Source organism: Saccharomyces cerevisiae, chromosome IV, assembly GCF_000146045.2.
Source record: "Saccharomyces cerevisiae S288C chromosome IV, complete sequence".
In the NCBI taxonomy this organism is placed as follows: domain Eukaryota; kingdom Fungi; phylum Ascomycota; class Saccharomycetes; order Saccharomycetales; family Saccharomycetaceae; genus Saccharomyces; species Saccharomyces cerevisiae.
Window position 1 is genome coordinate 1,270,918 of NC_001136.10, and position 12,914 is coordinate 1,283,831.

General features: G+C 39.5%; 6 protein-coding genes across 6 annotated transcripts, besides 1 other annotated feature; 4 read left to right on the forward strand and 2 right to left on the reverse strand.

Annotated features, from left to right (window-relative positions):
* Nucleotides 1–145: 145 nt before the first annotated feature.
* On the forward strand, nt 146–1,168 carry URH1 (trifunctional uridine nucleosidase/nicotinamide riboside hydrolase/nicotinic acid riboside hydrolase; the record flags this gene model as incomplete). Its single annotated transcript, NM_001180708.3, has 1 exon — nt 146–1,168. One exon carries the CDS (start codon nt 146–148, stop codon nt 1,166–1,168), a length of 1,023 nt encoding a protein of 340 aa, NP_010688.4.
* Nucleotides 1,169–1,316: 148 nt separating this feature from the next.
* On the reverse strand, nt 1,317–2,786 carry DIT2 (putative cytochrome P450; the record flags this gene model as incomplete). Its single annotated transcript, NM_001180710.1, has 1 exon — nt 1,317–2,786. One exon carries the CDS (start codon nt 2,784–2,786, stop codon nt 1,317–1,319), a length of 1,470 nt encoding a protein of 489 aa, NP_010690.1.
* Nucleotides 2,787–3,684: 898 nt separating this feature from the next.
* On the forward strand, nt 3,685–5,295 carry DIT1 (Dit1p; the record flags this gene model as incomplete). Its single annotated transcript, NM_001180711.1, has 1 exon — nt 3,685–5,295. One exon carries the CDS (start codon nt 3,685–3,687, stop codon nt 5,293–5,295), a length of 1,611 nt encoding a protein of 536 aa, NP_010691.1.
* A 12-nt stretch (nt 5,296–5,307) lies between these two features.
* Nucleotides 5,308–5,535: an origin of replication (ARS434; Autonomously Replicating Sequence).
* A 201-nt stretch (nt 5,536–5,736) lies between these two features.
* On the reverse strand, nt 5,737–6,252 carry RPB7 (DNA-directed RNA polymerase II subunit RPB7; the record flags this gene model as incomplete). Its single annotated transcript, NM_001180712.3, has 1 exon — nt 5,737–6,252. The coding sequence occupies one exon, from the start codon at nt 6,250–6,252 to the stop codon at nt 5,737–5,739; it is 516 nt and encodes a 171-aa protein (NP_010692.3).
* A 476-nt stretch (nt 6,253–6,728) lies between these two features.
* MRP20 (mitochondrial 54S ribosomal protein YmL41) lies at nt 6,729–7,520 on the forward strand (the record flags this gene model as incomplete). The annotated part of the gene is made up of 1 exon (NM_001180713.3): nt 6,729–7,520. The coding sequence occupies one exon, from the start codon at nt 6,729–6,731 to the stop codon at nt 7,518–7,520; it is 792 nt and encodes a 263-aa protein (NP_010693.3).
* Nucleotides 7,521–8,292: 772 nt separating this feature from the next.
* PDR15 (ATP-binding cassette multidrug transporter PDR15) lies at nt 8,293–12,882 on the forward strand (the record flags this gene model as incomplete). Its single annotated transcript, NM_001180714.1, has 1 exon — nt 8,293–12,882. One exon carries the CDS (start codon nt 8,293–8,295, stop codon nt 12,880–12,882), a length of 4,590 nt encoding a protein of 1,529 aa, NP_010694.1.
* Nucleotides 12,883–12,914: the final 32 nt, after the last annotated feature.

Below are 12,914 nucleotides of genomic sequence, written 5' to 3' on the forward strand. Positions count from 1 at the left end.
ATATTTGACACATACGTGACAACTACTTTTGATGGAATCTGCTGATTTTTTTACCTCACGAAACTTATTAAAACAGATAATTTCCCTCATCTGCAAGGTTGGGGAAGGGTTGGACAGCAATAACCAGCGACTGTTTGAAGAAAAGATGACTGTTAGTAAAATACCCATATGGCTAGATTGTGATCCTGGTCATGATGATGCCATAGCCATTTTATTAGGCTGTTTCCATCCAGCTTTCAATCTTCTAGGAATCAGCACGTGTTTTGGTAACGCACCGCCAGAGAATACTGACTACAACGCCCGTTCTCTTTTGACTGCGATGGGCAAAGCACAAGCGATTCCAGTTTATAAAGGCGCACAGAGACCTTGGAAAAGGGAACCTCATTATGCTCCTGACATTCATGGTATATCAGGTTTAGACGGCACTTCTTTGCTACCTAAGCCAACATTTGAGGCAAGAACTGATAAAACGTATATTGAGGCCATTGAAGAGGCGATTCTAGCTAACAATGGAGAGATATCCTTTGTGTCTACTGGTGCACTTACCACATTAGCAACAGTTTTTAGGTGTAAACCATACCTAAAAAAATCTGTCAAATATATTAGCATTATGGGGGGTGGACTCCATGGTCTAGGAAACTGTAACCCAAATCTTTCTGCTGAATTCAACGTTTGGATTGATCCTGACGCAGCGAATTACATATTCCGTGATCCCGATGTAAAGGACAAATGTATAGTAGTTCCTCTAAATTTAACTCACAAGGCCATAGCTACTTACAAGGTTAACGAAATGATATACAACGAAAAGAATAACAGCAAGTTACGAGAATTGTTTTTGGAGCTTTTTCAATTTTTTGCTCATACCTACAAGGATATGCAAGGATTTGAATCGGGCCCACCTATACATGATCCGGTAGCTTTGATGCCGCTTTTGGAATTTTATGGGTGGGATCCATCGTCTGCGGTTGGATTTCGCTACAAGAGAATGGACATATCCTGCATTGATGATGTTTTCAACGAAAACTCAGGGAAAATTATCATTGAAAAAGAATATCCAAATGACAGTGATGTTGGTACAATAATTGGTCTCGATTTGAATATCCAGTACTTTTGGGATCAGATTTTTGAAGCATTAAATAGAGCAGACAAAATGTCAACGATTGGATAAGAACTTCTATAAAAGGCTTTTTTTTTTTCTACTGACCTTTGGTCAGGTTCTGTTCCTTTCATTTTCACTGGATACAAAGAAGTTTCACTAAAAGTTGTCGCGATTGTATACATATATGCGTATATATACAATTCTACATGTTTTATATTTATTCCATTATATTCTCGTTAAATTTTAACTTTAAATTAAGAGGGCAAAGAGGCCCAGCGGGAGTTAATTTTTCTTCCCATTCAGGGTCAAGACTCCATCGAAACTGTTTCAACATTTCAGCCAAAGAAATTCTCATTTCTGTTAGGGCTAGTTTTTCCCCTAGGCATGCTCTTCGGCCTCCATGGAACCCAGTCACAGCACATCTGTTTTTCGCCATTCTCCAGTTTTTCCTTATGGTTTCGATATCTGAACCCCATCTTTCTGGTTTAAAATCATCTGCTGTTGTGCCCCAAGTTTTGGGATCGTGTGAGGTTCCAAAGTTGTTGTACCCGACATATACGCCCTTGGGTATAACAATTTCCGCCCCCAACTTGCACGTTTTGGTAGTACATCTATTAATAATTGTGCTCAAAGGAGGATACATTCTTACTACTTCGAAGAGAAAAGCATTTAATAAGGGTAAATCTGCTAAGCCTTTTGGATCAGTGATGCCGTTTACTTCCTTCCTGAGTTTCTCTTGCCATTCATTTGAATATTTGGCTAGAAGGTAGAGTGAACTATTAAATAGCAACTGCGGGTTTTCATGGCCAGCGACAAGGATAATGACGATATTATCGGTCAACTGTTTGTAGTCGATTATTTCGTTATTGTGAGCACGAATTAGATCACTGGCAGCAAAAGTAGTTTGTTCAAATTTGTAATTATTGACTAATTCATCTTGAACTCTTTTAACGAGAAGTTCTCTAAAACTAACAACATCCTTGAAGGCTTTTTTTCTTGAAGGAATAGGAAGAACATCAAGGAATGGAAAAGTTAAAAAGAATGGATGAAATATTTGCTTTTTAATACGAATCAAATGCTCGTGGAAAGCATTTTTTTCATGTGTTAGAGCACCAAAATCAAATCCAAGGGCAACCTGTGAAATGTTATCCAATGCCATTCTCTGGGATAAAGGTCCCATAGGGATCGAAGTTTGTCCTTCTAGGAGTCTGTTTTTTATCAAAGTGCATAAAATTTTTGCATTTTTGAATATAGGTGCATCGTCAAAATGTTGGAGCCCGTTTGTCACAGCATTTCTGTAGTTTCTCCAAACTGCACCATACGCGCTAATGACATTGTCCCCTGTGTAAGCGGCAAGAGCACTGTATGGGATTTTCTTTTGATTACCGCTCTTCGCAAAAGTATCTTCATCTTTGAATATTTGTGCTAGATACTCAGAACGAGAAACGAGAATATTCCACCGTGAACCAAAGAAAAATTTTACAGCACCGTATTTTTCCATTGATTCCCTAATATAAAGATCGTATAGCTCCGTTTGATCAATGGGAAATATTACTGGTAAAAATACTACATAAAATGGGATGGTGGGTATATTTTTGGGAAAGTTTAGAGGTGGGACAATGATTGCAAAGGCGACATAGGAAAGAGTAAGAAATAAAATCAAACACAGAAGCTTTAACAACTCCATTTTTAATGCTTTTTTCGATTTATTCTCTTAGTCTGAATCAAATACCATTTTGAAAAAACGAAAATATTTCAAGAAAATTAATGTATTTTTTTGCACTACCTAATATACTATTCGCATCAGGATGACCAGTCATTCCTCTTGTGGTCCGTGGCTTGTAATTTTCGGGAAAGATAGAAATCACTGCATTCATCGAAAGAAGTGAAAATAAATTGTATCGGGGAAGTAATGAGGGGTGGAATACGTAATTGCTTCTCAATTTGATAATACAAGTTACAGTCTTTTTATTGAGAGTCCCTGGAAGGAAAATTATTGATGTTTACCTTTTTTTGCGACGCGCGTCTGGCCATAAATAAAAGGGTTCTCTTGCCAAGAAAAAATAAAAAGGCGCCTTAAGGGACCTTCTATGACAAATATGGTGAGGTATGCAACCTCAATGAAGAGCAATGAGAAAATTTAAGGGGTAAGTAAGCATCGGAATTTGTTGTTTCCTAACAATTTGTCTAATTTACTCAATAATATCAGGAGAATTGATCGAAAAAAGCAAACCAGGAACCCCTCACAAATAAGGGAACATAAAGTAATTGCTCGTCTTTACATACATGGCACTCAATCCCAGACGTCGCGTGCTAAAAATCCTTATATTATTGGCCCCTCAGGAGTTTATTTGAATTTTGATTGCATTGCTTTCAGTGGACAGTATATCATAAAATTTGCAAGGGCATAGTGCCTGCCCTACGATGTTGTAAAACAATTTCTGAAAATAGGTTCAGAATCAAAAATGATGTATAAATATTGAAATAAATTTTCACATAAATTGTGCTCCTCCGCAAAGTCTTGACTAAATAAACAATTTGTTAATATCCTAATTCGGTAAAGCTTTGTCGAGACATTAACAAAAATGACATTTACTAGCAACTTGCCCTCAAGCTCCGAGCAGTCAATATCACCACCTGCCTCTTCATTTTCTTCATCGACTGATACGTTGAAAGATATTGATATTCCCCATAATGGGGCCGATTTGTCTACATATAGTAAATTTCTGGCCCTGTATTGCAGAAGCGACAAATGTGACGATTTTTACTCTTTAGAGGAAAAACAGAATTGTAAATTTGGAGACCAATGGCTCGACTTTATCAACACTATTCACAATCTGGACTTTTCTGAATCCGAAGTAAGTGGACGGGTTTCTGAAAGAATTTTGCCAGCTTCTTTAGCAAATAAATTTACCAATAATTTAGGAGTGGCAATAAAGATTTCTGAATATACACGCGATGACGAACGCCAGATTCGTGGGTGTGTTACAACAGTTGAGAATGAAAATTCTTTCAATAACTGGTTCGTATATCATATTTTAGACCAATCTCAATTATCTCTAAGTGAACATCCAATTGTAACCAAAGAAGTTAAGTATCACGAATTATTTGCAGATTTTTTTGAGAAAAATTTGAAAAACACAATAGTTAATGATCAATGGAATTTTGGTGGCCGTGATTATTTTATTGAACGTTCAAGATATTTTACCGATCGATATTTGAGAATTGAATGCATCTTGCCAGCGTTTCCATGTAAGTCATCTAATGAGCAAAAAGTGTACGGTTCCGTTCCTGACAAAGGCGAAGAACTCGCTTTGAAAAGATTAATAAAAGCCACACAAGACCTTGTCAAGATATATCCACCGGGTATGAAAATTTGGATAGTTAGTGATGGCCATGTTTTCTCCGATTGTATTGGGGTCGATGATGACGTCGTGAGTACTTACACGACCAAATTGCACGAACTGTATAAAAGAGTGGCTATACCTGGTGTTGACGCCATTGGCTTTTGTGGATTGAACGATTTATTTTTTAGCGGTGCAGCTAGTAAAGTTTTCGATCCAAAGTGGGTTAGTGATGTTGAAGTTGCACACTACACAGGAACTCAAATCTGTCCTAAGTCCGATTTGTCGAGACAGATTTTGATGAAAGGCTGTGATACAGATGCAGGTCGTTTGAGAAAGCAGATTGCAATAGAAGGACATCCAAGATTGCATCTGTATAGGGGCTTTTCACGTTTTATGATGGAAGATTTATCTCTACTGGAACATTTCCAAAGTTATTCCAGAAAAAAATTCAAGAAAATCATTTCAATGATCGCTTTTAACATGATTAAGAGAAATGACGCGTATTCGAACTTAGTGGAATTGATATTCCCTCATCATTTGAGAATTTCTATTCATGCGCACACTAACAGCGGGCCCAAATTTGGTATAAAAGTAATCTCCAACGAACAGTGTTCTATTGTTAGTTCGTTAGAAGACCTTGATGAACCCAAATTTGAAGATTTTTTACATATTCCCACACCTTGGCATAATTGTGTCGTGAAGGTTGAGGATGAAAAGGAGAAATACTTTTTGACAAAATCAAAAGTAGTCAAGGAGGCTCTCGAAAAGGGTATGTATGATGGTGTATGGAAAGATACTCGTTTCGATATTGGAGAAGGAGGACATTTCGTTATCAAGAAAATCTCTTAATAAAGTAAGAGCGCTACATTGGTCTACCTTTTTGTTCTTTTACTTAAACATTAGTTAGTTCGTTTTCTTTTTCTCATTTTTTTATGTTTCCCCCCCAAAGTTCTGATTTTATAATATTTTATTTCACACAATTCCATTTAACAGAGGGGGAATAGATTCTTTAGCTTAGAAAATTAGTGATCAATATATATTTGCCTTTCTTTTCATCTTTTCAGTGATATTAATGGTTTCGAGACACTGCAATGGCCCTAGTTGTCTAAGAGGATAGATGTTACTGTCAAAGATGATATTTTGAATTTCAATTGACGTAATTAATGATACTATTAATAATACAGAGCGTATATGAAGTATTGCAAATAACATGCACAGTTCTTTTGGGATGAGAATGATAATGAAAGGCGAAGGCGGGCGTTCAGAAAAGCGTTGCGGAGTAACAAGTGATTAAATAGCACCCAAATAATCTTCTTTGATACTACCGATTGCGTGAATAGAACTCACTTGACTGATACAACCTTCAATTTTAACTCTAATTCTACTTTTTATGGTGATGACATCCTCGGAACTTTGGTATGATGGTGGGTTTGAACCCGCATTAAAGGTTAAATCTTGAGGCATCAGATGCTTTGTCACAAATACTTTCATTGGACCTACTTGCACTTCGAACCCGTGCTGAGAACATGAAACGACTGTGCCGTCCACTACTTCCCCTTTAAATGGTTTGAAAACTACAGCTCTATATTTCACGTTGAACTCGGCGGACCCATCTGTGGGCAATATTCTCCCACGTTGAATATCTATATTATCATAGTCTAGGACACAAAGAATATATCCGAATTTACCCGTACACGAACCTTCAACCTCTTCCAATAGTTTTGTCTTTAGATATTGCTTCATTCGAGGACCGAAAAAGGACGGATGAAGGGTAATATTAAGCGAAAGGTCTTTAATAAAAAACATTCTCAGAAATTGAGTTATTTATACAGTGGTTGAAATGTGAATCTATTCTTGGACTTTCCCACTGTCTAATCGCAAAGGAGAATGGTGTAGGAGGAGAAACGGAAAAAGAAAGGCTATGATATTCTGGGAGAAGAGATAGGTGGACAGACCTGATCGACCCAATGTTAGAGAATAAATCGACGAAGTGAGCTTGTCTACGTTATTGGCATTTTCACTGGGATATAGGAATACCGCATTTATTTTCCTTGTATTTTTCAAAATAGCCGTTGAAACCCACAGAAGATCACTTAATACGTAATCGCGTTATACGAATTTTCTCGATGAAAAAGGGAAAACGATGGTATTAGAACTTGAAATGTACATACATTTCTTGTGGAGAACGTAACGCTACTAACAAATAATGTGCTTTGATTAGCAGGCTCCAACAGAAAAAAAAATAAAATAAAAATAAAAAGTACGCAACACCAACACAGAATATGCCACGATTGACGGTTGGAACGAAGAATATGTTGTATCCTTTGCAAAAAACACTTGCAGTAGGAAGTTGCAAGCCAGAGCAGGTTCCAATAAGATCACTAGCCTCAGTGGTGGAGAGTTCCTCCAAAATACTCGACAAAAGCGGCAGCGATCGCGAAGTAGATATAAACGTAAGCGAGAAGATTTATAAGTGGACAAAGGCGGGCATAGAGCAGGGAAAGGAGCATTTCAAAGTTGGAGGTAACAAAGTCTACTTTCCCAAGGCCAGGATCATCCTCTTGAGGCCCAACGCGAAGCACACACCGTATCAAGCAAAATTCATCGTCCCAAAATCGTTCAACAAACTGGATCTCAGAGACTATCTTTATCATATCTACGGCTTAAGAGCAATGAACATTACGACGCAGCTGCTTCATGGGAAGTTTAACCGTATGAACCTACAGACGACGCGGTTTAGAGAACCGCAGATCAAGAAAATGACTATCGAGATGGAAGAACCCTTCATTTGGCCCGAAGAACCCCGTCCGGACGAAAACTCCTTCTGGGACAGCACCACGCCTGACAACATGGAAAAGTACCGTGAAGAAAGACTTAACTGCTTGGGCTCAGACGCCAACAAACCCGGCACAGCATTCGACGGAGTCGTGGGGCCTTACGAACGGGTGGCCCAGCCTTTTATACCTCGCTTCTTAAAACGAGAGATAGACAATAAGCGAGAGCGTCACGCCGCCGAACTGCAGCGCGCAGATAAACTAATTGCCCTGAACAGGTACATAGAAGATCTACATTAGAAGGTTTCCCATTCCACCCCTTCGTTAACCCACACGCAAATACCCAGATAAGCATCTTGCACCCCTCACACTTGTATATACGGAGCAAACTACATAATCTCTAAACAGAAAAAAAAAAAAAGAAAGAAAATTAAGAACATTACTTTTTCCGAGCAACAAACGCAAAAATATATGAAGTGGCTGTAGAACATGCCTTACGGAAGAAAAGAATGATGATGGCATCCCCTTCCCCTGCCCTGGAAGGTGGCCTGTATTTCTGTTCTTTTTTTATTTTTGTTCGCGCAAAGAGCAAGAACATTGGTTGCTTTACTTATTATTTTCAGGGTCGCTTCCGCGGGATGCCATGCACGGATGCCTGCGGAGACAGTGGCGCGGAGCCGTCCGCATGCTCGTTCCGCGGAGAGTCTCGAGCGGGTCCGCGAGGGGCGGATCTGCAACGCACGGTGCCGGGGTTAAGGTATGGCACGATGGTAAGACGATGAGGGAAAAGAATACTGCTACTGCTGTGCGAGACTTTGGTAGTAGGGATCGGAAAGGGAGCATGTACATCTGAGGAATATATAAGCAGGAGCTCTCTACCTGGACCAAATTGCCTTCTTATGTTGCTGTAAAGAGATTTGCTAGTCTTGTTGTAGATACGTCATATGCAGTATTCAAGTATACTACTGTTAAGAACATCACATCACTAATACTATTAGCGTATAACAGTTACTATACGAATATATAAACACACACACACACAAGCAAACACACTTATAATTATCAAAAACCTATGTCATCAGATATCAGAGACGTAGAGGAACGAAATTCGCGGAGCTCGAGCTCAAGCTCGAGCTCGAACTCTGCCGCCCAATCCATTGGACAGCATCCATACCGCGGTTTCGACAGCGAAGCCGCGGAAAGGGTGCATGAGTTGGCTAGAACACTCACATCGCAGAGTTTACTATACACTGCTAACTCAAACAATAGCTCTTCCAGCAACCATAATGCGCACAATGCGGACTCGAGATCCGTATTTTCTACGGACATGGAAGGTGTGAACCCGGTGTTCACTAACCCGGACACCCCGGGATACAATCCCAAATTGGACCCTAACAGTGATCAATTCTCCAGTACGGCGTGGGTACAGAACATGGCAAATATTTGTACTTCGGACCCGGATTTCTATAAACCATACTCACTCGGTTGTGTATGGAAGAATCTAAGCGCCTCCGGAGACTCCGCCGATGTGTCATACCAGTCAACTTTCGCTAACATCGTACCAAAGCTGCTTACGAAAGGGCTCAGATTACTGAAGCCCAGTAAAGAAGAGGACACTTTTCAGATCCTGAAACCCATGGATGGTTGTCTTAATCCCGGTGAACTGTTGGTTGTTCTTGGGAGACCAGGGTCAGGTTGTACTACGCTGCTAAAATCCATATCTTCTAATTCGCACGGGTTCAAGATCGCAAAAGACTCCATTGTCTCTTACAACGGTTTGTCAAGCTCGGATATCAGGAAACATTACCGTGGTGAAGTCGTTTACAATGCGGAATCAGATATTCATTTACCGCATCTTACCGTGTACCAGACGCTTTTCACCGTGGCAAGGATGAAAACGCCGCAAAATCGTATCAAGGGTGTTGATAGAGAAGCGTACGCCAATCACGTGACAGAAGTTGCAATGGCCACATATGGTCTTTCGCATACAAGGGACACCAAGGTCGGAAACGATCTAGTCAGAGGTGTTTCTGGTGGTGAAAGAAAGCGTGTATCCATTGCGGAAGTCGCAATCTGCGGCGCCAGATTTCAATGTTGGGATAATGCCACCAGAGGTTTGGACTCTGCTACTGCTTTAGAATTCATCCGTGCTTTAAAAACCCAGGCTGACATTGGAAAGACCGCGGCTACTGTGGCCATCTATCAATGTTCTCAGGATGCTTATGATCTTTTTGATAAGGTCTGTGTCCTGGATGATGGTTACCAGCTTTATTTTGGGCCCGCTAAGGATGCAAAGAAATATTTCCAAGACATGGGCTACTATTGTCCTCCCAGACAGACCACTGCAGATTTTTTAACTTCAATTACAAGTCCTACTGAAAGAATTATTAGCAAAGAATTTATCGAAAAAGGTACTAGAGTGCCTCAAACGCCAAAGGATATGGCCGAATATTGGCTACAATCAGAAAGCTACAAAAATTTAATCAAGGATATAGACTCTACATTAGAGAAAAACACAGATGAAGCACGCAATATTATCAGGGATGCTCACCACGCTAAACAGGCAAAAAGGGCACCACCTTCCTCTCCATACGTTGTCAACTACGGAATGCAAGTCAAATACTTGTTGATTAGAAATTTCTGGAGAATGAAGCAAAGTGCTAGTGTTACTTTGTGGCAAGTCATCGGTAACTCTGTCATGGCTTTCATCTTGGGTTCTATGTTTTATAAAGTGATGAAGAAAAACGATACTTCCACTTTCTATTTCCGTGGTGCTGCAATGTTTTTTGCTATTTTATTTAATGCATTTTCGTGTCTTTTGGAAATCTTTAGTTTGTATGAAACAAGACCTATAACTGAAAAACACAGAACTTATTCCTTGTATCATCCAAGCGCTGACGCATTTGCGTCTGTTTTGTCAGAAATGCCGCCAAAATTGATCACTGCTGTCTGCTTCAACATCATCTTTTATTTCCTAGTTGATTTCAGGAGAAACGGTGGTGTCTTTTTCTTTTATTTTTTAATTAATGTCATTGCCACATTCACTTTATCCCATTTATTTAGATGCGTGGGCTCCTTGACCAAAACATTACAGGAGGCCATGGTCCCCGCTTCAATGTTATTATTGGCAATTTCTATGTATACAGGGTTTGCCATCCCTAAAACGAAGATTTTAGGTTGGTCCATTTGGATTTGGTATATCAACCCGCTAGCCTACCTGTTTGAATCTTTAATGATCAATGAATTCCATGACCGTAGATTCCCTTGTGCCCAATACATCCCTGCTGGCCCTGCTTATCAGAACATCACAGGTACTCAACGCGTCTGTTCCGCAGTTGGTGCTTATCCAGGTAACGACTATGTGTTGGGTGATGACTTCTTGAAGGAAAGTTACGATTATGAGCACAAACATAAGTGGCGTGGGTTCGGTATTGGTATGGCATATGTTGTTTTCTTTTTCTTTGTTTATCTAATTCTTTGTGAGTATAATGAAGGTGCTAAACAAAAGGGTGAAATGGTTGTGTTCCTAAGATCTAAGATCAAGCAATTGAAAAAGGAAGGTAAATTACAAGAAAAGCATAGGCCTGGAGATATTGAAAATAATGCAGGCAGTTCTCCAGATTCCGCTACAACAGAAAAAAAAATACTAGATGATAGTTCTGAGGGATCGGATAGCTCTTCAGATAATGCCGGATTAGGACTTTCCAAATCTGAAGCAATTTTCCACTGGCGTGATTTATGCTATGATGTTCCTATAAAAGGAGGTCAAAGACGTATCTTAAATAACGTAGATGGTTGGGTAAAACCAGGCACTTTGACTGCCTTAATGGGGGCGTCAGGTGCAGGTAAAACAACTTTACTGGATTGTTTGGCTGAAAGAGTCACCATGGGTGTTATTACTGGTAATATTTTTGTCGATGGTCGTCTCCGTGACGAATCATTCCCTAGATCTATTGGTTATTGTCAACAACAGGATTTACATTTGAAAACGGCTACAGTAAGAGAATCTTTGAGATTTTCAGCTTATTTACGTCAGCCTTCGTCAGTTTCTATTGAAGAAAAAAATAGGTACGTGGAAGAAGTTATCAAAATTTTGGAAATGCAACAATATTCAGATGCTGTTGTTGGTGTTGCAGGTGAAGGTCTAAATGTCGAACAAAGAAAAAGACTTACTATTGGTGTTGAACTAGCGGCAAGGCCTAAACTTTTGGTTTTTTTGGATGAACCAACTTCAGGCCTGGATTCACAAACTGCTTGGGACACTTGCCAACTTATGAGGAAACTAGCTACCCACGGTCAAGCAATTTTGTGTACTATCCATCAACCTTCTGCTATATTAATGCAGCAGTTTGATAGATTATTATTTTTACAGAAAGGGGGCCAAACTGTATATTTCGGCGATTTAGGTGAAGGGTGCAAAACTATGATCGATTATTTTGAAAGTAAAGGAGCTCACAAATGTCCACCTGATGCAAACCCTGCCGAATGGATGTTAGAGGTTGTAGGTGCCGCTCCTGGTTCTCACGCTACGCAAGATTATAATGAAGTCTGGAGAAACTCAGATGAATACAAAGCTGTTCAGGAAGAATTGGATTGGATGGAAAAGAATTTACCAGGCAGGTCAAAAGAACCAACTGCAGAAGAACATAAACCTTTTGCTGCATCTTTATACTACCAATTTAAAATGGTTACCATTCGTTTGTTCCAACAATACTGGAGATCACCAGATTATTTATGGTCGAAATTTATTTTGACTATTTTCAACCAAGTTTTTATTGGGTTCACTTTTTTCAAGGCTGACAGAAGTTTACAGGGACTACAAAACCAAATGTTATCAATATTCATGTATACGGTTATTTTCAATCCTATACTACAACAGTATCTACCATCTTTCGTGCAGCAAAGGGATTTGTATGAGGCAAGAGAACGTCCTTCAAGAACATTTTCGTGGCTTGCGTTTTTCCTCTCTCAAATCATTGTTGAAATCCCATGGAATATTTTAGCGGGTACGATTGCTTATTGTATTTACTATTACGCGGTTGGATTTTATGCGAACGCCTCAGCTGCTGGTCAACTCCATGAGAGAGGTGCTTTGTTTTGGTTATTTTCTATTGCCTTCTACGTCTACATTGGTTCGATGGGTTTGTTAATGATTTCTTTCAATGAAGTTGCTGAAACAGCGGCACATATGGGAACGCTATTGTTCACGATGGCATTATCTTTCTGTGGTGTTATGGCTACCCCTAAGGTTATGCCAAGATTTTGGATCTTTATGTATAGAGTGTCACCCCTAACTTATATGATCGATGCATTATTAGCCCTTGGTGTGGCTAATGTGGACGTTAAGTGTTCAAATTATGAAATGGTAAAATTTACTCCACCATCTGGAACCACCTGCGGTGACTATATGGCATCATATATCAAGTTGGCCGGAACAGGCTACTTGAGTGACCCGTCTGCAACAGATATATGTAGTTTCTGTGCGGTATCCACCACCAATGCCTTTTTGGCCACTTTCAGTTCTCATTATTACAGAAGATGGAGAAATTACGGTATTTTTATCTGCTATATTGCTTTTGATTATATCGCTGCAACATTCTTGTATTGGTTATCCAGGGTACCCAAGAAGAACGGTAAGATTTCCGAAAAACCCAAGAAGTGATGACGTTATTTTCCTTTTTTTTAGTTATATTA